This window comes from Oncorhynchus masou, chromosome 18 (assembly GCF_036934945.1).
Source record: "Oncorhynchus masou masou isolate Uvic2021 chromosome 18, UVic_Omas_1.1, whole genome shotgun sequence".
Taxonomy (NCBI): Eukaryota; Metazoa; Chordata; class Actinopteri; order Salmoniformes; family Salmonidae; genus Oncorhynchus; species Oncorhynchus masou.
Genome location: NC_088229.1, coordinates 77,626,115 through 77,649,285, shown reverse-complemented (window position 1 = coordinate 77,649,285; position 23,171 = coordinate 77,626,115). Strand labels below are relative to the sequence as shown.

The following is a 23,171-nucleotide window of genomic DNA, read 5'->3' as shown; positions in this document are numbered from 1 at the left end:
CAGATACACAGACAGGGACCACAGCCACAGAGACACAGACAGGGACCACAGCCACAGAGACAGGCAGCCACAGATACACAGACAGGGACCACAGCCACAGAGACAGGCAGCCACAGATACACAGACAGGGACAGCCAGCCACAGGGACAGCCAGCCACAGGGACAGCCAGCCACAGAGACAGCCAGCCAGCCACAGAGACAGCCAGCCACAGAGACAGCCAGCCACAGAGACACAGACAGGGACAGCCAGCCACAGAGACAGGCAGCCACAGATACACAGACAGGGACAGCCAGCCACAGAGACAGGCAGCCACAGATACACAGACAGGGACAGCCAGCCACAGAGACAGGCAGCCACAGATACACAGACAGGGACAGCCAGCCACAGAGACAGGCAGCCACAGATACACAGACAGGGACAGCCAGCCACAGGGACAGCCAGCCACAGAGACACAGACAGGGACCACAGCCACAGAGACAGGCAGCCAGCCAGCCACAGAGACAGGCAGCCACAGAGACACAGACAGGGACCACAGCCACAGAGACAGGCAGCCACAGATACACAGACAGGGACAGCCAGCCACAGGGACAGCCAGCCAGCCACAGAGACAGCCAGCCAGCCAGCCACAGAGACAGCCAGCCAGCCACAGAGACAGCCAGCCAGCCACAGAGACAGCCAGCCAGCCACAGAGACAGCCAGCCAGCCACAGAGACAGCCAGCCAGCCAGCCACAGAGACAGCCAGCCAGCCAGCCACAGAGACAGCCAGCCAGCCAGCCACAGAGACAGCCAGCCAGCCACAGAGACAGCCAGCCAGCCACAGAGACAGCCAGCCAGCCACAGAGACAGCCAGCCAGCCACAGAGACAGCCAGCCAGCCACAGAGACAGCCAGCCAGCCACAGAGACAGCCAGCCAGCCACAGAGACAGCCAGCCAGCCACAGAGACAGCCAGCCAGCCACAGAGACAGCCAGCCAGCCACAGAGACAGCCAGCCAGCCACAGAGACAGCCAGCCAGCCACAGAGACAGACAGCCAGCCCGCCAGCCACAGAGACAGACAGCCAGCCCGCCAGCCACAGAGACAGACAGCCAGACCGCCAGCCACAGAGACAGATAACCAGACAGACAGCTGTCACTATAGATGATAACTAACCACTGTCCCTCCCGGGTGTCACTGTAGATGATAACTAACCACTGTCCCTCCCAGGTGTCACTATAGATGATAACTAACCACTGTCCCTCCCAGGTGTCACTATAGATGATAACTAACCACTGTCCCTCCCAGGTGTCATTATAGATGATAACTAACCACTGTCCCTCCCAGGTGTCATTATAGATGATAACTAACCACTGTCCCTCCCAGGTGTCACTGTAGATGATAACTAACCACTGTCCCTCCCAGGTGTCACTATAGATGATAACTAACCACTGTCCCTCCCAGGTGTCATTATAGATGATAACTAACCACTGTCCCTCCCAGGTGTCAGTATAGAGTTCCTGTGTTTCCCAAGACCAGAGGAACCTATAGAACATGTCATGTCATGTCTACAGGCTCTCTGTACCCTACTGGACTCTCCCTGTGCCAGGACACACATCAGTGAAGACCAGGTAAAGATAACAGGAGGGAGGGAGGGTGGGCCGGCCAGGGAGACAGGCTGACCAGGTTTCATGTTGTAGTTGTTAGGTGTAGAGCTGACAGGCCCGGGGTCTAACCAGGTTTCATGTTGTTAGGTGTAGAGCTGACAGGCTCTGGGTCTAACCAGGTTTCATGTTGTAGTTGTTAGGTGTAGAGCTGACAGGCTCTGGGTCTAACCAGGTTTCATGTTGTAGTTGTTAGGTGTAGAGCTGACAGGCCCGGGGTCTAACCAGGTTTCATGTTGTAGTTGTTAGGTGTAGAGCTGACAGGCTCAGGGTCTAACCAGGTTTCATGTTGTAGTTGTTAGGTGTAGAGCTGACAGGCCCGGGGTCTAACCAGGTTTCATGTTGTAGTTGTTAGGTGTAGAGCTGACAGGCCCGGGGTCTAACCAGGTTTCATGTTGTAGTTGTTAGGTGTAGAGCTGACAGGCCCGGGGTCTAACCAGGTTTCATGTTGTAGTTGTTAGGTGTAGAGCTGACAGGCCCGGGGTCTAACCAGGTTTCATGTTGTAGTTGTTAGGTGTGGAGCTGCTCAACGTTCTCCACAGACTACTCCTGACCAGAGATCCTCCAGCCGTTCAGCTCCAAGTTACGGCCGTAGTGCAGGAGACGATCCGGGCTGCACAGGACCACCTGGCACGGCAGAGAGACGCACAGGACCACCTGGCACGGCAGAGAGACGCACAGGACCACCTGGCACGGCAGAGAGACGCACAGGACCACCTGGCACGGCAGAGAGACGCACAGGACCACCTGGCACGGCAGAGAGACGCACAGGGTCCGTTCTGACACAGTTCATATCCAGACTATCGGCTCTATCGTTAGGATATACCACTGAAATGTACATTCATTTAAAATCAATGTTTACCTGAAACCTAAATGGGCTCATTACTACTGATTTTTGTCAAGTCCGGTCTCAGAATGTTCTGACCCCATGTTGATCTGCTCTACGTATCTCCCCCCAGGTAAGGAGGGCGGAGGGGAGCATGACTGTCTGTCTCTCCTGGGAGAGGGAGGTGGGACTGGGGAGCTGCTCCCGGGGAAGTCCCTCGTCTTCGCTGCCATGGAGCTTATGGTGTTCATCCTGGTTCGTCACTTGCCGCAACTCAACACCAGGTAATATACGAATGTAGTATTTTAACAGGTAATTATACGAATGTAGTATTTTAACAGGTAATATATGAATGTAGTATTTTAACAGGTAATATACGAATGTAGTATTTTAACAGGTAATTATACGAATGTAGTATTTTAACAGGTAATTATACGAATGTAGTATTTTAACAGGTAATTATACGAATGTAGTATTTTAACAGGTAATTATACGAATGTAGTATTTTAACAGGTAATATATGAATGTAGTATTTTAACAGGTAATTATACGAATGTAGTATTTTAACAGGTAATTATACGAATGTAGTATTTTAACAGGTAATTATACGAATGTAGTATTTTAACAGGTAATTATACGAATGTAGTATTTTAACAGGTAATATATGAATGTAGTATTTTAACAGGTAATATACGAATGTAGTATTTTAACAGGTAATTATACGAATGTAGTATTTTAACAGGTAATTATACGAATGTAGTATTTTAACAGGTAATTATACGAATGTAGTATTTTAACAGGTAATTATACGAATGTAGTATTTTAACAGGTAATATATGAATGTAGTATTTTAACAGGTAATTATACGAATGTAGTATTTTAACAGGTAATATATGAATGTAGTATTTTAACAGGTAATATACGAATGTAGTATTTTAACAGGTAATATATGAATGTAGTATTTTAACAGGTAATATATGAATGTAGTATTTTAACAGGTAATATATGAATGTAGTATTTTAACAGGTAATATATGAATGTAGTATTTTAAATCTATGCTTTTGCTTATCAAGGTCGTTCTGTTGTAACCTGTCGGGGTCGTTCTGTTGTAACCTGTCGGGGTCGTTCTGTTGTAACGTGTCGTTCTGTTGTAACGTGTCGTTCTGTTGTAACGTGTCGTTCTGTTGTAACGTGTCGTTCTGTTGTAACGTGTCGTTCTGTTGTAACGTGTCGTTCTGTTGTAACGTGTCGTTCTGTTGTAACGTGTCGGGGTCGTTCTGTTGTAACGTGTCGGGGTCGTTCTGTTGTAACGTGTCGTTCTGTTGTAACCTGTCGGGGTCGTTCTGTTGTAACGTGTCGTTCTGTTGTAACGTGTCGTTCTGTTGTAACGTGTCGTTCTGTTGTAACGTGTCGGGGTCGTTCTGTTGTAACGTGTCGGGGTCGTTCTGTTGTAACGTGTCGTTCTGTTGTAACGTGTCGTTCTGTTGTAACGTGTCGTTCTGTTGTAACGTGTCGTTCTGTTGTAACGTGTCGTTCTGTTGTAACGTGTCGGGGTCGTTCTGTTGTAACGTGTCGGGGTCGTTCTGTTGTAACGTGTCGTTCTGTTGTAACGTGTCGTTCTGTTGTAACGTGTCGTTCTGTTGTAACGTGTCGTTCTGTTGTAACGTGTCGTTCTGTTGTAACGTGTCGTTCTGTTGTAACCTGTCGTTCTGTTGTAACCTGTCGGTGTCGTTCTGTTGTAACCTGTCGTTCTGTTGTAACCTGTCGGGGTCGTTCTGTTGTAACCTGTCGTTCTGTTGTAACCTGTCGGGGTCGTTCTGTTGTAACGTGTCGTTCTGTTGTAACCTGTCGGGGTCGTTCTGTTGTAACCTGTCGGGGTCGTTCTGTTGTAACCTGTCGGGGTCGTTCTGTTGTAACCTGTCGGGGTCGTTCTGTTGTAACGTGTCGTTCTGTTGTAACCTGTCGTTCTGTTGTAACCTGTCGGGGTCGTTCTGTTGTAACCTGTCGTTCTGTTGTAACCTGTCGGGGTCGTTCTGTTGTAACGTGTCGGGGTCGTTCTGTTGTAACGTGTCGTTCTGTTGTAACGGGTCGTTCTGTTGTAACGGGTCGTTCTGATGTAACCCGTCGTTCTGTTGTAACCCGTCGTTCTGTTGTAACCCGTCGTTCTGTTGTAACGTGTCGTTCTGTTGTATCAGGGTCGTTCTGTTGTAACCTGTCCGGGTCGTTCTGTTGTAACGTGTCGTTCTGTTGTAACGTGTCGTTCTGTTGTAACCCGTCGTTCTGTTGTAACCCGTCGTTCTGTTGTAACCCGTCGTTCTGTTGTAACCCGTCGTTCTGTTGTAACGTGTCGTTCTGTTGTATCAGGGTCGTTCTGTTGTATCAGGGTCGTTCTGTTGTATCAGGGTCGTTCTGTTGTATCAGGGTCGTTCTGTTGTATCAGGGTCGTTCTGTTGTATCAGGGTCGTTCTGTGGTATCAGGGTCGTTCTGTGGTATCAGGGTCGTTCTGTTGTATCAGGGTCGTTCTGTTGTATCAGGGTCGTTCTGTTGTATCAGGGTCGTTCTGTTGTATCAGGGTCGTTCTGTTGTATCAGGGTCGTTCTGTTGTAATACCCTGGTTATCCTGCTTGGCAGAGTCTTGATTTCCTGCCTTTTTTTAACTGAAGTTTTCAACCCTAATAGTACAGCATCTTTGGGTCATTGAAAAGCCCAAACTGATGTATTTTCATTCCCAGGGTGAACGAGTCCCCCAGCCACCTGCCCCTCCGACCCCAGCCTCGTCTGCCTGAGGAGAGCACCCGGCTGGTGGCTCACACCGTCTCTATACTGGCTGAACTGCCATCGCTATGCTCCCCCGCAGGTACCACACAGACAAACGCACCTGACCACACAGACAAACGCACCTGACCACACAGACAAACGCACCTGACCACACAGACAAACACACCTGACCACACAGACAAACACACCTGACCACACAGACAAACACACCTGACCACACAGACAAACACACCTGACCACACAGACAAACACACCTGACCACACAGACAAACACACCTGACCACACAGACAAACACACCTGACCACACAGACAAACACACCTGACCACACAGACAAACACACCTGACCACACAGACAAACACACCTGACCACACAGACAAACACACCTGACCACACAGACAAACACACCTGACCACACAGACAAACACACCTGACCACACAGACTAACACACCTGACCACACAGACAAACACACCTGACCACACAGACTAACACACCTGACCACACAGACAAACGCACCTGACCACACAGACAAACACACCTGACCACACAGACAAACACACCTGACCACACAGACAAACACACCTGACCACACAGACAAACGCACCTGACCACACAGACAAACACACCTGACCACACAGACAAACACACCTGACCACACAGACAAACACACCTATAATTCATTAATGCATAATTCATTTCAGGGCTACTGACAGATTTGCGACAGGGATTTCAGGGCCACTAAGAGATTAGGGGCAGGGATTTCAGGGCTACTAAGAGATTAGGGGCAGGGATTTCAGGGCCACTAAGAGATTAGGGGCAGGGATTTCAGGGCTACTGACAGATTTGCGACAGGGATTTCAGGGCCACTAAGAGATTAGGGGCAGGGATTTCAGGGCTACTAAGAGATTAGGGGCAGGGATTTCAGGGCCACTAAGAGATTAGGGGCAGGGATTTCAGGGCTACTGACAGATTTGCGACAGGGATTTCAGGGCCACTAAGAGATTAGGGGCAGGGATTTCAGGGCTACTAAGAGATTAGGGGCAGGGATTTCAGGGCTACTGACAGATTTGCGACAGGGATTTCAGGGCCACTAAGAGATTAGGGGCAGGGATTTCAGGGCCACTAAGAGATTAGGGGCAGGGATTTCAGGGCCACTAAGAGATTAGGGGCAGGGATTTCAGGGCTACTGACAGATTTGCGACAGGGATTTCAGGGCCACTAAGAGATTAGGGGCAGGGATTTCAGGGCCACTAAGAGATTAGGGGCAGGGATTTCAGGGCTACTGACAGATTTGCGACAGGGATTTCAGGGCCACTAAGAGATTAGGGGCAGGGATTTCAGGGCCACTAAGAGATTAGGGGCAGGGATTTCAGGGCCACTAAGAGATTAGGGGCAGGGATTTCAGGGCCACTAAGAGATTAGGGGCAGGGATTTCGGGGCTACTGACCTTTTAACGACAGGGATTTCAGGGCTACTGACCTTTTAACGACAGGGATTTCAGGGCTACTGACAGATTAGCGACAGGGATTTCGGGGCGACTGACAGATTAGGGACGGATTTCGGGGCTACTGACAGATTAGGGACAGGGATAACATTACGTTTATAGAAAGGGTCTGTTTGCCTTGTTGACATATATAAGGTGCATTCTGCAATGGTTACTTCCGTCCAATCGTCATTTCAGTTGAAATCCCATTGATTGAACTGTTGCATGTGGCAGTTTTAAAATTACTATTGGTGTGGGATGGAGCGAAGGATTACATTTTCTTGTCAGCTCGGAGGTTTGAACTTGCAACCTTCCGGTTACTAGTCCAACGCTCTAACCACTAGGCTACCCTGCCGCCCTTAAAGGATACAGGTCTGTCTCTCTGTCATTCCTCATTACTGAAGGATACAAGTCTCTCTGTCTCTCTCATTCCTCATTACTGACGGATACAAGTCTCTCTCTCTCATTCCTCATTACTGAAGGATACAAGTCTCTCTCTCTCATTCCTCATTACTGACGGATACAAGTCTCTCTCTCTCATTCCTCATTACTGACGGATACAAGTCTCTCTCTGTCATTCCTCATTACTGACGGATACAGGTCTGTCTCTCTCTCATTCCTCATTACTGAAGGATACAGGTCTCTCTCTGTCATTCCTCATTACTGACGGATACAAGTCTCTCTCTCATTCCTCATTACTGACGGATACAAGTCTCTCTCATTCCTCATTACTGAAAGATACAAGTCTCTCTCTGTCATTCCTCATTACTGAAGGATACAAGTCTCTCTCTCTCATTCCTCATTACTGAAGGATACAAGTCTGTCTCTCTCTCATTCCTCATTACTGAAAGATAGAAGTCTCTCTCATTCCTCATTACTGAAGGATACAAGACTCTGTCTCTCTGTCATTCCTCATTACTGAAGGATACAAGTCTCTGTCTCTCTGTCATTCCTCATTACTGACGGATACAAGTCTCTCTCATTCCTCATTACTGAAGGATACAAGTCTCTCTGTCTCTCTCATTCCTCATTACTGAAGGATACAAGTCTCTGTCTCTCTCATTCCTCATTACTGAAGGATACAAGTCTCTCTCTGTCATTCCTCATTACTGAAGGATACAAGTCTCTCTCTGTCATTCCTATTTACTGAAGGATACAAGTCTCTCTCATTCCTCATTACTGAAAGATACAAGTCTCTCTCTGTCATTCCTCATTACTGAAGGATACAAGTCTATCTCTGTCATTCCTATTTACTGAAGGATACAAGTCTCCCTCTCATTCCTCATTACTGAAGGATACAAGTCTCTCATTCCTCATTACTGAAGGATACAAGTCTCTCTCTGTCATTCCTCATTACTGAAGGATACAAGTCTCTCTGTCATTCCTCATGTCTGTCATCCCCCCCCAGGCAGCATGACCATCCTCCCCACTGTTCTCTTCCTGATAACCGGGGTCCTGAAGGAGACGGCTGTGAAGACCCCTGATAACTCCACCCCCCTGCCTGTCTCAGGTACACACACACACACACACACACACACACACACACACACACACACACACACACACACACACACACACAGACAAAACATTTATAAAGACCCCTGATAACTCCATCCCCCTGCCTGTCTCAGGTACACACACACACACAGACAAAACATTTATAAAGACCCTTGATAACTCCATCCCCCTGCCTGTCTCAGCTGCTCTACAGGGTATAAAGACCATCATCACCTCTCCTCTGGCCCGGGCTGAGAAGACTCCCACTCAGTGGACAGGACTGATTAGGAGTAGTCTGGCTTCTGTTCTAGAATATTCTCAACCAGGTAACGTACACACTGTTCTAGAATATTCTCAACCAGGTAACGTACACACTGTTCTAGAATATTCTCAACCAGGTAACGTACACACTGTTCTAGAATATTCTCAACCAGGTAACGTACACACTGTTCTAGAATATTCTCAACCAGGTAACGTACACACTGTTCTAGAATATTCTCAACCAGGTAACGTACACACTGTTCTAGAATATTCTCAACCAGGTGACGTACACACTGTTCTAGAATATTCTCCACCAGGTAACATACACACTGTTCTAGAATATTCTCAACCAGGTAACGTACACACTGTTCTAGAATATTCTCAACCAGGTAACGTACACACTGTTCTAGAATATTCTCCACCAGGTAACGTACACACTGTTCTAGAATATTCTCCACCAGGTAACGTACACACTGTTCTAGAATATTCTCCACCAGGTAACGTACACACTGTTCTAGAATATTCTCCACCAGGTAGCGTACACACTGTTCTAGAATATTCTCCACCAGGTAACGTACACACTGTTCTAGAATATTCTCCACCAGGTAACGTACACACTGTTCTAGAATATTCTCCACCAGGTAACGTACACACTGTTCTAGAATATTCTCCACCAGGTAACGTACACACTGTTCTAGAATATTCTTCACCAGGTAACGTACACACTGTTCTAGAATATTCTCCACCAGGTAACGTACACACTGTTCTAGAATATTCTCCACCAGGTAACGTACACACTGTTCTAGAATATTCTCCACCAGGTAACGTACACACTGTTCTAGAATATTCTCCACCAGGTAACGTACACACTGTTCTAGAATATTCTCCACCAGGTAACGTACACACTGTTCTAGAATATTCTCCACCAGGTAACGTACACACTGTTCTAGAATATTCTCCACCAGGTAACGTACACACTGTTCTAGAATATTCTCCACCAGGTAACGTACACACTGTTCTAGAATATTCTCCATCAGGTAACGTACACACTGTTCTAGAATATTCTCCACCAGGTAACGTACACACTGTTCTAGAATATTCTCCACCAGGTAACGTACACACTGTTCTAGAATATTCTCCACCAGGTAACGTACACACTGTTCTAGAATATTCTCCATCAGGTAACATACACACTGTTCTAGAATATTCTCCACCAGGTAACGTACACACTGTTCTAGAAGGATTCCTGGTAGCCAGGTGTTTCCCATCTACCCATTGTGTCAGGATGCTGTGTTGGTGTCTGTCCAGGCACAGCCGTGGCCTGCTGATAATGTTGTAATGGACCTTTAATGCGTGTTCCTCAGATGAGTCTCGTCCCAACATGGATGAGGTCAGTATGCTGACAGCCATGACCCTCTTCCTGCTGTCTGCCAGTTCAGAGGTCATAGGAGTCACTGTGCTGCAGCAGGGTTGTATGGAACGCTATAGGAACGCACTCATCTCCTCTGACCCATGGGTACGCACACACACACACCGCCTCATCTCCTCTGACCCCTGGGTACGCACACACACACACCGCCTCGTCCTCTCTGACCCCTGGGTACGCACACACACACACACACACACACACACCGCCTCATCTACTCTGACCCCTGGGTACGCACACACACACACACACACACACACACACACACACACACACACACACACCGCCTCGTCTCCTCTGACCCCTGGGTACGCACACACACACACACACTGCCTCACTAAAGCGTTGAACTCTTCTGACCCCTGGGTACGACACACACACACACACACCGCCTCATCTACTCTGACCCCTGGGTACGCACACACACACACACACACACACACACACACACACACACACACACACCGCCTCGTCTCCTCTGACCCCTGGGTACGCACACACACACACACACTGCCTCACTAAAGCGTTGAACTCTTCTGACCCCTGGGTACGACACACACACACTTTTTCACTAAAGCGTTGAACTCCTCTGACCCCTTTAATGTCTATTGTCTCTTTACTTTATCCCCGCTCTAAGACACCCCCCCAGCCAGTCTCCATTTGTCCCTGAATGTGTGCGTGTCAATAATCTGTTTCTTCCTCTCAGGTCCAGGCACGGTGTTACCAACTCCTCCTGTCCGTGTTCCAGCACCCCAGCCGTGCGTTATCCACGCCCTACATCCACGCCCTGGCGCCACTTATGGTGGAGAAACTGAAGGGGGTGGAGAGGAGTCGCCCAGGCACGGTCACGGAGCTGCAGGCCGTACAGGAGGGCATCAGGGTTCTGGAGAACCTAGTGGGCATGGCAGAGGAACAGAACAGTATGTACCGTTGGTAGCGATGCTTTACACACAGGGTTAAACCGGAGCTGCAGGCCGTACAGGAGGGCATCAGGGTTCTGGAGAACCTAGTGGGCATGGCAGAGGAACAGAACAGTATGTACCGTTGGTAGCAATGCTGTACACACAGGGTTAAACCGGAGCTGCAGGCCGTACAGGAGGGCATCAGGGTTCTGGAGAACCTAGTGGGCATGGCAGAGGAACAGAACAGTATGTACCGTTGGTAGCGATGCTTTACACACAGGGTTAAACCGGAGCTGCAGGCCGTACAGGAGGGCATCAGGGTTCTGGAGAACCTAGTGGGCATGGCAGAGGAACAGAACCACCATGACCTGAATATTGACCTCCGATAAACCCGATCTAGATCTAGTTTATTCCCTTCGGTATTTTACTACTGAAAATATCCAGCTGACAGATCATTCAAAGGGTCGGACGGTTTCTCTGCATGTTTTCAACGACATGAAATGCCAGATTCCAGATTCTATTGGTTTTATTCCTGAGTAAAGATCATGCAGGGACATCTAAGAGTTTGTAAAAAAAAAACTAGAGAAACTAGTGAGAACATATTTGAGTTGTCTTCCTGGTGTCCTATTGGAGTTGGGTAACCTGTTAGAGGTACACATCTCCTTATAAAGACATTCATTGATCTGGAAAAGCCTTTCTGTAACTAAATGCCTCTTTTCATGCTTTTCCTTGTATTCTGGGAGTGGTAGTCTGGATTTATGGTCTGTGGTTTTAGACTCGGTGTGTGGAGTAGAGCAGAACTGTGAGTTCAGGTGTTCTCATGCTTCCAATATGTATGAGTTAATTCTCCTCTGTACTGTAGGTCAGACAAATCTTTTATGAATCACAGTATTTGATGTCCTCTCACTCTGAGATACTGATCCATTTTTTTTAATAGAGCAAATGTTAACTAACAAGATGCATCAATGTTCGTCTCTCCCTTCCTCTTCCCTTCGGTCTCTCCCTCTGTCTCTTGCATCCCTCCCTCTCCCCGTTTCCCTCTCTCCCTCCCTCTCTCCCCGTTTCCCTCTCTCCCTCCCTCTCCCTCCCCGTTTCCCCCCCTCTCCCCCTCTCCCCATTTCCCCCTTTCCCTGTTTCTCGTTTCCCTCCCTCTCCCCGTTTCCCTCTCTCCCTCCCTCTCTCTCCCTCCCTCTCCCTCCCCATTTCCCCCTTTCCCTGTTTCTCGTTTCCCTCTCTTCAACAGGGGTACAGTTGCTAGCTCTGCTCGTCCCCACCCTGGTCTCCTATCTCCTGGATGACAAGGCCTTCTCCTCTGCTCCTCCTGCCTCCAAGGGCCTACATGATTTTGCTCTCCAGAACCTGATGCGGATCGGGCCCCTCTACCCAGCTGCCTTCAAGACAGTGATTGGAGCCGCACCTGAGCTCAAGACCCGCCTTGAGTCGGCTGTCAGAGCAAATCAGGCGAGCAGCAAAGCCAAAGCAGCAGCCCTATTGGCCCAGCCAACTGTGATGGCCGCGCCCACCATCAAACTCAAAACGAGTTTCTTCTAAATATTCCTGAAATGCAGAATACTTTATCATCCTGGTGTTGTTGTCGTCTGATGCGCCTCTGTTCTTTATTTAACTTGGTTCTCGGTGGATGAGAGTTTCCTACTTCGTTTTCTTGAAGTCGGCAGGTAGCCTAGTGGTTAGAGTGTAGGGACGGTAGGTAGCCTAGTGGTTAGAGTGTAGGGACGGTAGGTAGCCTAGTGGTTAGAGTGTAGGGGCGGCAGGTAGCCTAGTGGTTAGAGTGTAGGGGCGGTAGGTAGCCTAGTGGTTAGAGTGTAGGGGCGGCAGGTAACCTAGTGGTTAGAGTGTAGGGGCGGTAGGTAACCTAGTGGTTAGAGTGTAGGGGCGGTAGGTAGCCTAGTGGTTAGAGTGTAGGGGCGGTAGGTAGCCTAGTGGTTAGAGTGTAGGGGCGGCAGGTAGCCTAGTGGTTAGAGCTTTGGACGGTAGGTAGCCTAGTGGTTAGAGTGTAGGGGCGGCAGGTAGCCTAGTGGTTAGAGTGTTGGGCGGCAGGTAGCCTAGTGGTTAGAGTGTAGGGGCGGCAGGTAGCCTAGTGGTTAGAGTGTAGGGACGGCAGGTAGCCTAGTGGTTAGAGTGTAGGGACGGCAGGTAGCCTAGTGGTTAGAGTGTAGGGGCGGCAGGTAGCCTAGTGGTTAGAGTGTAGGGGCGGCAGGTAGCCTAGTGGTTAGAGCATTGGGCCAGTAACCGAAAGGTTGCAAGATTGAATCCCCGACATGACAAGGTAAAAATCTGTCGTTCTGCCCCCTGAACAAGGCAACTAACCCACTGTTCCCCGGTCGGCCTTCATTGAAAATAAGAATTTGTTCTTAACTGATTTACCGAGTTAAATAAAGGTAAAATAAATATAATAATATTAAAGTCCAGGAAACAAGTATGTAAATAATATCATTAAAGGGTGTTTTAATATCCACTTCCACAACCCCTGTAGAGAGAGAGTACTGCTTTTGATGTCATTTGAATGTATTGTTGCTATTTTAGAGATGGATCTCATTTTTACATCTTAAATGGCATGCGATTCCCTATGTCGTGCACTCCCCTTTTGACCAGAGTAGTGCACTCCCCTTTTGACCAGAGTAGTGCACTCCCTTTTGACCAGAGTAGTGCACTCCCCTTTTGACCAGAGTCGTGCACTCCCCTTTGACCAGAGTAGTGCACTCCCTTTTGACCAGAGTAGTGCACTCCCTTTTGACCAGAGTCGTGCACTCCCTTTTGACCAGAGTAGTGCACTCCCTTTTGACCAGAGTAGTGCACTCCCCTTTTGACCAGAGTAGTGCACTCCCTTTTGACCAGAGTAGTGCACTCCCCTTTTGACCAGAGTAGTGCACTCCCCTTTTGACCAGAGTGGTGCACTCCCCTTTTGACCAGAGTAGTGCACTCCCCTTTTGACCAGAGTGGTGCACTCCCCTTTTGACCAGAGTAGTGCACTCCCTTTTTGACCAGAGTAGTGCACTCCCTTTTGACCAGAGTGGTGCACTCCCCTTTTGACCAGAGTGGTGCACTCCCCTTTTGACCAGAGTGGTGCACTCCCCTTTTGACCAGAGTCGTGCACTCCCCTTTTGACCAGAGTCGTGCACTCCCCTTTGACCAGAGTCGTGCACTCCCCTTTTGACCAGAGTCGTGCACTCCCCTTTTGACCAGAGTCGTGCACTCCCCCTTTGACCAGAGTCGTGCACTCCCCTTTGACCAGAGTAGTGCACTCCCTTTTGACCAGAGTAGTGCACTCCCTTTTGACCAGAGTGGTGCACTCCCTTTTGACCAGAGTGGTGCACTCCCTTTTGACCAGAGTGGTGCACTCCCTTTTGACCAGAGTGGTGCACTCCCCTTTTGACCAGAGTAGTGCACTCCCTTTTGACCAGAGTAGTGCACTCCCTTTTGACCAGAGTAGTGCACTCCCTTTTGACCAGAGTAGTGCACTCCCTTTTGACCAGAGTAGTGCACTCCCTTTTGACCAGAGTAGTGCGCTATTTAGGGAATACAGGATGCCATTTGGGACTCTTTCCATTGAACATGTAAAGGGACCTACTTCAAAAGAATTTAACTGAGTATCGTTTGTTCTGTATTTGCTTCCTTATTGGTCTGACGTCATCATTCCGTGCGGACTCTTGTACTCCGTGAGTCTTGGTTACAACGTTTGTTGAGGCTGATGTGTCAACGTGGCTGTGTCCACTGTAAGACGGGATTCAATCATGCGTATGTTTGTAATGGGATGTTTGTTGCATGTGGAAACTTGAGCAGAAAAGGGTCTACCTTTAAGTAAAATGGGTCTACCTTTAAGTAAAATGGGTCTACCTTTAAGTAAAATGGGTCTACCTTTAAGTAAAATGCTTGTTTTCGATGTTCTTGTCTTGAGGCTTTAAACGTCACCCAAGACATCCTCCATTAAACAGACCAGTCCTCTACAACACATTAAACAGACCAGTCCTCTACAACACATTAAACAGACCAGTCCTCTACAACACATTAAACAGACCAGTCCTCTACAACACATTAAACAGACCAGTCCTCTACAACACATTAAACAGACCAGTCCTCTACAACACATTAAACAGACCAGTCCTCTACAACACATTAAACAGACCAGTCCTCTACAACACATTAAACAGACCAGTCCTCTACAACACATTAAACAGACCAGTCCTCTACAACACATTAAACAGACCAGTCCTCTACAACACATTAAACAGACCAGTCCTCTACAACACATTAAACAGACCAGTCCTCTACAACACATTAAACAGACCAGTCCTCTACAACACATTAAACAGACCAGTCCTCTACAACACATTAAACAGACCAGTCCTCTACAACACATTAAACAGACCAGTCCTCTACAACACATTAAACAGACCAGTCCTCTACAACACATTAAACAGACCAGTCCTCTACAACACATTAAACAGACCAGTCCTCTACAACACATTAAACAGACCAGTCCTCTACAACACATTAAACAGACCAGTCCTCTACAACATACCCTGTTTGAGAGAGACCGAGTTCTACTGAGGAACATTACCTGCTATGTGATGATCCATGCTAACATGGGATGCATGATTTCATGACTTCTGAAGGAAAAAATCTATGGGAAAGATTGTTTGGAAGATGAAGTAATGATTTAATATTATTTTTTGATTGCCTGTAAATAGTTGGTTGTTATTTAATTAAAGGTAAATATAAAGATCCATAAAAAAAAGGACCTGAAAAATCAGATTGTGAACATCGAGTGGGGTAATAATGTCAACAAAACAATGTTACGCTAACAAGGCATATCAAGTCATGAAGCACTACCCACAGTTAATGAAGTCACTTACGACCCACAGTTAAAGAAGTCACTTACGACCCACAGTTAAAGTCAAACCACGACCCACAGTTAATATATTCAAACCACGACCCACAGTTAATAAAGTCAAACCACAACCCACAGTTAATAAAGTTGGTTTTTCACCTATTCTACATTTTTTTTTGTCACTGAGTTAATGTGTTTTTCTTGTACAACTGCACACAGAAGTTGAATCATGTGTAGGATATCAAACTACAATGAGAGCTCAAAGCTCCTGGCCCAGAGACGTTTATGGTGACCATTTACCCAGCTATTGGGCAATGCCTACAGTTATTGGAGAAGGTATCATGGCAGTGAAGCTGGGGTGCATAATACGGATTATCCGGTTCAGTCTAATCGAACTCCCTCAATGGGATCGACGACAGGGCGGTTGTACCCTTGAATACGGTATCTAAAATTCCCCAGGGACGCCGCTCTGTGGATGAGCCTGTGCTGCTCCAACCAGTTGTGTAGGTTCAAAATGAAAGATTGATTTTTACAACCACCCGAGCCACGGCCAGTTCACCCGGCTATCACCCAGAAGGCGCGGTCAGTACAGCTGCATCAAAACTGGGACCGAGAGACTGAACAACAGCTTCTATCTGAAGGCCATCAGGCTGTTAAACAGTCATCACGAGCCGGTTACGTTACCCTGCACCTTAAGAGGTTGCTGCCCCATATACATAAACTTTAAATCACGAGCCACTTTAATAATGTTTACATATTTTTGCTTTACTCATCTCATATATATACTGTAATCTATTTTAGTCTATGCCACTCCGACATTGCTCATCATAATATTTATGTATTCGTTCATTCCATGATTTTACTTTTAGGTTGTGTGTGTTGTTGTGAATTGTTAAGATATTACTACACTGTTAGAAACTAGAAATACAACCATTTCAGTACACCTGCAATGACATCCGGTGAGCATATACATATATATATATGTGTATATGTGACAAATAACATTTGATTTGACATGATTGATATGGGTCCTGCTCGTGTTTTCTCGGACCACCTCCACATCCTTATATGGTGTGGGAGTGATCACGTTCTCTGACGTCGGGTCGATGACAGTAAAGCTGTCAGAAAGTGAGCGCCCAGTTCCTCCAGAAGACTGTCGATACACCCGTGGTTTGTTTCTGCTCTTCCGCTCACTTACCGTAGCTAAACTATATCTAGACCTCACGAAGGAGCAAGGACACAACAACAACGAGGAGATATCTGTTCTTGACCCGAACCGAGCCCGGCCATGGACGAACAGGCAGGGCCCGGTGTTTTCTTCAACAACAACAATAACTCGATTTTAGCCGGTGTGGGGAAGGTACTGCTACCGGAGGGGGATGCAGGGGAAGCGGACAGGTCTCCGTACAGCATCCCGGGGATCCTACACTTCCTGCAACACGAATGGGCTCGTTTCGAGGTGGACCGGGCTCAATGGGAGGTAGATCGGGCCGAATTGCAGGTGAATTAACTTAATATTTAATTCACTTTCAGAGGATTTAAAAAAATATATATATTTTTTTATACTACTAGCTGATTTTGTAACACACTAGTCGTTTTTTTGTGGCACCAATGTGATTGTTGTGATTAGTATTAGTAATCTTGCAACTAGGTAACACTGCAGCGCACCCTGGTCGGTTAGCATATGCTAACTAGTTAGCTACCTCGCCAGGTTAGCCACTCTTTTATTGTCAAACAATACGCCAACTCGCCTAGCTCTATGTATTTAGCTTGTTCTGGACCATGTTTAGTTTTACACGCTAGCTAACTAGTCGTTTTGGTCAAATAAACGAGTTAACTAAAATGTTAACTAACCTATGTAGCGACAAAAATGGGACGTTTGTTTGCTAACTAGCTATTGAGTAAACTAGCTAAAATTCCCCAAAAGGGTGGCTAACCAGTTAGCCAGCTAATAATGTAACTAACTGGCTGACTAGTCAATCTGTTCTCTGCTCCTTTTTGTTTTTAGGTAAAATGCCATTTAAACAATCGTATTTGTGTGCAATTACATCCTGTGAAAGTATAGATGCCATCTCCCGAACACAATGAATTGTATTGGTCACATACATCCATATTTAGCATATGTTATTGCGGGTGTAGTGAAATGCTTGTAAAAAAAAATGTATTTAAAAAAAACGCCCCAGTATAGTGTCCAAACGTTTCCTGCATGGGTTTTCCTCCTTCCTGACATTTTGAGTTCAGATGGCACCTGTGTACTTCAAGGAAAGTTCAGGTGGCCTGGTGCTGTTCAAGGAAAGCTCAGGTGGCCCGGTGCTGTTCAAGGAAAGCTCAGGTGGCCCGGTGCTCTTCAAGGGAAGCTCAGGTGGCCCGGTGCTGTTCAAGGGAAGCTCAGGTGGCCCGGTGCTGTTCAAGGGAAGCTCAGGTGGCCCGGTGCTGTTCAAGGGAAGCTCAGGTGGCCCGCTGCTGTTCAAGGGAAGCTCAGGTGGCCCGCTGCTGTTCAAGGGAGGATCAGATGGCACTCTCTTGTGTACCAGGGGGCCGGTGATATGGCGAGTGGCGACACTAGCATGGGGCTACTATAGCCCACTAGCATGGGGCTACTATAGCCCACTAGCATGGGGCTACTATAGCCCACTAGCATGGGGCTACTATAGCCCACTAGCATGGGGCTACTATAGCCCAATAATATACTCTTAGTCATCGATGGGAACACAATTATAGTTTAGACCACATTTTGAGACTATACAGTGTTTGTTTACATTGTTTACGAACCAGCTGATACATGCTGACGGGGTACGACAGTTGAATTAAACTGATGAGGAATCCGTGAGTATATATCATTAGTTTATGTTGTAACTGCAAATTGCCCCCTTTTTTTATATAATTTCGAGAGTTAACATTAGACTGGCTCTGGTTAGCCAAACCAGCCAAATACTCCCATCTAACGTTAAACGTGAATCGATTGTCAATTACAATACGGTCATAGGAACATGTATCCATTTACTGTCATATCACAAATGCTAAATATACAGTCACTGTACACTGTTTAACCGGATGTGTTACAGTTGCAGCTGATAGTATTTTTCAGTAACAACACATTTCTGTCGGCCTTCTGTACACACAGGTGTTCGGGGCATGTAAGATAGATGGATAGATAGATAGATAGATAGATAATTAGCACAGGCAGTCGTTTTTTTTTGTCTTCCGTTAACAGGAGTTCTAACACGGAACTCTTAACACTATAAAGGTGTGTAGTAATTTAACTTTTTTATGTTTTTAGAAAATAATTTCTTGCTGATGTGAAACATACTTTCCTGAAGTTTCCAAAAAAAAACATTTCGCATGCAATATGTGTTCACGTTCGGACCAAGCATTTGGCCTCTTAACTAATGTCCCCGTGTACACAATATATCAGTTCCTGTCTATCTTCCACTCTGATTCAGTCAATTATCTGACAAATGAAAACCCCAGCTACAGTCTGCATTAAACCTAGGTGTTTTGCAGCAGGAGTTAGGTGTCGTGAGTCTGTGTTTTGGGGACAGGCTTTTGGGAGCAGTGTAGGCCTTCATGTCTTTCATGACTGAATCTTGAATGATATCTCCCCTGACTCTCTACTGCATCGCTTTGCCTCTCTTCCAGACGTGTCCTGGTGTAAATCTCACATGGGGTCAACCATTTGAGTGGTTAGGTTACGACTCCCATCGGAGTGTTGTCATTAGGTAGTGGAAGGTTCGGCCGGGACGATACCACTTTCATACTTGTTAAGATCGGGGCAAAAGAGGGAACCAACAACAACAGGGCATTTCACTTCTTTAGGAAAACAGCCCTCATGTTGGAATTAGACGTCTTTATGATGTCATCCACACTCACATTTATTTCCCAAGTAATGGCACACAATATTTTAGATTTCCAGCAAGGTTTTTAAGGATCAAAGTTTGCTGTGAGTTTTCATTTTTTGTTATAAACAGAAAAGCATGGGAGCTGTAGACATAGGTGATTACTTTATTCCAGCTAAACGCTTTAAGTAAGCAGCAAAACAAATGACCTGCTAAATATCTTTCTACCGTTGTACTAGGCTAAATATATTGTTTTGTGTGACTAGGCTAAGTATATTGTTTTGTGTGACTAGGCTAAATATATTGTTTTGTGTGACTAGGCTAAATATATTGTTTTGTGTGACTAGGCTAAATATATTGTTTTGTGTGACTAGGCTAAATATATTGTTTTGTGTGACTAGGCTAAATATATTGTTTTGTGTGACTAGGCTAAATATATTGTTTTGTGTGACTAGGCTAAATATATTGTTTTGTGTGACTAGGCTAAATATATTGTTTTGTGTGACTAGGCTAAATATATTGTTTTGTGTGACTAGGCTAAATATATTGTTTTGTGTGACTAGGCTAAATATATTGTTTTGTGTGTCTAGGCTAAATATATTGTTTTGTGTGACTAGGCTAAATATATTGTTTTGTGTGACGAGGCTAAATATATTGTTTTGTGTGACGAGGCTAAATATATTGTTTTGTGTGACGAGGCTAAATATATTGTTTTGTGTGACGAGGCTAAATATATTGTTTTGTGTGACGAGGCTAAATATCTTTCTACCGTGTGACGAGGCTAAATATATTGTTTTGTGTGACTAGGCTAAATATATTGTTTTGTGTGACTAGGCTAAATATATTGTTTTGTGTGTCTAGGCTAAACCACTTTCTACAGTGTGACTAGACTAGGCTAAATACACTATATATACTAGGACTGACCCCAATTAGTCGATTCTTTGGTTGTTAGGCTGTTGGTCGACCCATATTGTTTATAGTAGAGCAGTAACAAATTGCGCCCATCTCAGTGGACTAATCCATTGCGGAGGCCTAGACTAAAAGCCAATTCATGCGAGATTTTAAAATGTGGTTGGAGGCTCTATATGGAGGGTGTGACGCAACTGTGGAGCCTCCAGAAGCATAGCGAGGCCAAATCAAGCTCTGTACCGCATCGCCATGTGCCTCCCAAATGTTGAAACAATTCCCGAGGGCTCTGTATAGCTCCGCATGGACATGATTGGTTGACGTAAGGTGGGGGCGGTACATCCTGTATAAACACAAACTCACTTCCTTGACAACAGCTCTGCGCTGCTCCGTGAAGCACCAGAAGTATGAATGTCCTGCCTGCTGTTGAGGTCACGGTAAATGCTGCACGGCCATCGCAGACGTGCGATTCACCATGCGCCCAGATGCACTCGTCTCTCCAGAATGCACATTCATCAAACCTGTGAATTGTTGATGTTTAGATTGTCAATTTTACGTATGTGACTCGTTTCAGGAAACGAGGCGCATGTCTTGTTTTCACTACTTCACCAGAGAGCCATTTCAAAGTAAACTTTTATTTTATTTGATCAAAATGTGTGTTTTTTTGGCAGAAATGTTTTCTGGAACATGTGAACTTCCATGTGCCTTAATATCAAACGTGTAAGCCATCTGTAAATATGAATACAATTGTTTTAGTTATGAGCCTAGTTTGTTAAGCCACAGAAAAAGTGAGCAACCAATCCCGCAAGCCATGATTGGCTGAGATAATGAATGGGCTGGACATGCCGAGAGATGAGTTCGGATTGGTCTGCCATGGAGCACGCTTCTGTCTATTTGAGCTGGTCAGTATGTGTTGGTAATCCTGTCTAAGGGGCTTTAACAAAATATATCACATAGTAAAACTGCATCTGTTGCTCTCCATGGGCCCGCTGTGGGCTACGGACCCTGTGTGGGCTACGGACCCAGGGACCCTGTGTGGGCTACGGACCCAGGGACCCTGTGTGGGCTACGGACCCTGTGTGGGCTACGGACCCTGTGTGGGCTACGGACCCTGTGTGGGCTACGGACCCAGGGACCCTGTGTGGGCTACGGACCCTGTGTGGGCTATGGACCCAGTGTGGACCCTGTGTGGGCTACGGACCCAGTGTGGACCCTGTGTGGGCTATGGACCCAGTGTGGACCCTGTGTGGGCTACGGACCCAGGGACCCTGTGTGGGCTACGGACCCTGTGTGGGCTACGGACCCTGTGTGGGCTACGGACCCTGTGTGGGCTACGGACCCTGTGTGGGCTACGGACCCATGGGCCCGGTGTGGGCTACGGACCCTGTGTGGGCTACGGACCCAGTGTGGACCCTGTGTGGGCTACGGACCCAGTGTGGACCCTGTGTGGGCTACGGACCCAGTGTGGACCCTGTGTGGGCTACGGACCCAGTGTGGACCCTGTGTGGACCCTGTGTGGGCTACGGACCCAGGGACCCTGTGTGGGCTACGGACCCAGTGTGGACCCTGTGTGGGCTATGGACCCTGTGTGGGCTACGGACCCTGTGTGGGCTACGGACCCAGGGACCCTGTGTGGGCTACGGACCCTGTGTGGGCTATGGACCCAGTGTGGACCCTGTGTGGGCTACGGACCCAGTGTGGACCCTGTGTGGGCTATGGACCCAGTGTGGACCCTGTGTGGGCTACGGACCCAGGGACCCTGTGTGGGCTACGGACCCTGTGTGGGCTACGGACCCTGTGTGGGCTACGGACCCTGTGTGGGCTACGGACCCATGGGCCCGGTGTGGGCTACGGACCCTGTGTGGGCTACGGACCCAGTGTGGACCCTGTGTGGGCTACGGACCCAGTGTGGACCCTGTGTGGGCTACGGACCCAGTGTGGACCCTGTGTGGGCTACGGACCCAGTGTGGACCCTGTGTGGACCCTGTGTGGGCTACGGACCCAGGGACCCTGTGTGGGCTACGGACCCAGTGTGGACCCTGTGTGGGCTATGGACCCGGTGTGGGCTACGGACCCTGTGTGGGCTACGGACCCAGGGACCCTGTGTGGGCTACGGACCCTGTGTGGGCTATGGACCCAGGGACCCTGTGTGGGCTACGGACCCAGTGTGGACCCTGTGTGGGCTACGGACCCAGTGTGGACCCTGTGTGGGCTACGGACCCAGTGTGGACCCTGTGTGGGCTACGGACCCAGTGTGGACCCTGTGTGGGCTACGGACCCAGTGTGGACCCTGTGTGGGCTACGGACCCAGTGTGGACCCTGTGTGGGCTACGGACCCAGTGTGGACCCTGTGTGGGCTACGGACCCAGTGTGGACCCTGTGTGGGCTACGGACCCAGTGTGGACCCTGTGTGGGCTACGGACCCAGTGTGGACCCTGTGTGGGCTACGGACCCAGTGTGGACCCTGTGTGGGCTACGGACCCAGTGTGGACCCTGTGTGGGCTACGGACCCAGTGTGGACCCTGTGTGGGCTACGGACCCAGTGTGGACCCTGTGTGGGCTACGGACCCAGTGTGGACCCTGTGTGGGCTACGGACCCAGTGTGGACCCTGTGTGGGCTACGGACCCAGTGTGGACCCTGTGTGGGCTACGGACCCTGTGTGGGCTACGGACCCAGGGACCCTGTGTGGGCTACGTACCCTGTGTGGGCTACGGACCCTGTGTGGATGGATGGCTTTAGAGGTGAGGATGGATGGATGGCTTT

General features: G+C 47.7%; 2 protein-coding genes across 4 annotated transcripts in view; both read left to right on the top strand.

Annotated features, from left to right (window-relative positions):
* The window catches only part of heatr5b (HEAT repeat containing 5B), a 73,347-nt gene extending 57,513 nt beyond the window's left edge, over nt 1-15,834 (top strand). Inside the window, 9 exon segments of the mRNA XM_064924504.1 lie at nt 1,480-1,607; nt 2,148-2,412; nt 2,600-2,750; nt 5,200-5,324; nt 8,139-8,240; nt 8,431-8,553; nt 9,853-10,004; nt 10,621-10,834; nt 12,060-15,834. Coding sequence (XP_064780576.1) covers nt 1,480-1,607; nt 2,148-2,412; nt 2,600-2,750; nt 5,200-5,324; nt 8,139-8,240; nt 8,431-8,553; nt 9,853-10,004; nt 10,621-10,834; nt 12,060-12,367 — 1,568 coding nt within the window. The 3' untranslated portion in view covers nt 12,368-15,834.
* A 966-nt stretch (nt 15,835-16,800) lies between these two features.
* LOC135505279 (striatin-like) overlaps nt 16,801-23,171 on the top strand; it is a 65,018-nt gene continuing 58,647 nt past the window's right edge. For all 3 annotated transcript variants that reach the window (XR_010450241.1, XM_064924502.1, XM_064924501.1), the window contains exon 1: nt 16,801-17,166. Coding sequence is in view for 2 of the 3 variants with exons in the window: in XM_064924502.1 (XP_064780574.1) it covers nt 16,954-17,166 (213 nt within the window). In the remaining variant the exon portion in view is untranslated. The remainder of the gene's footprint in view (nt 17,167-23,171) is intronic.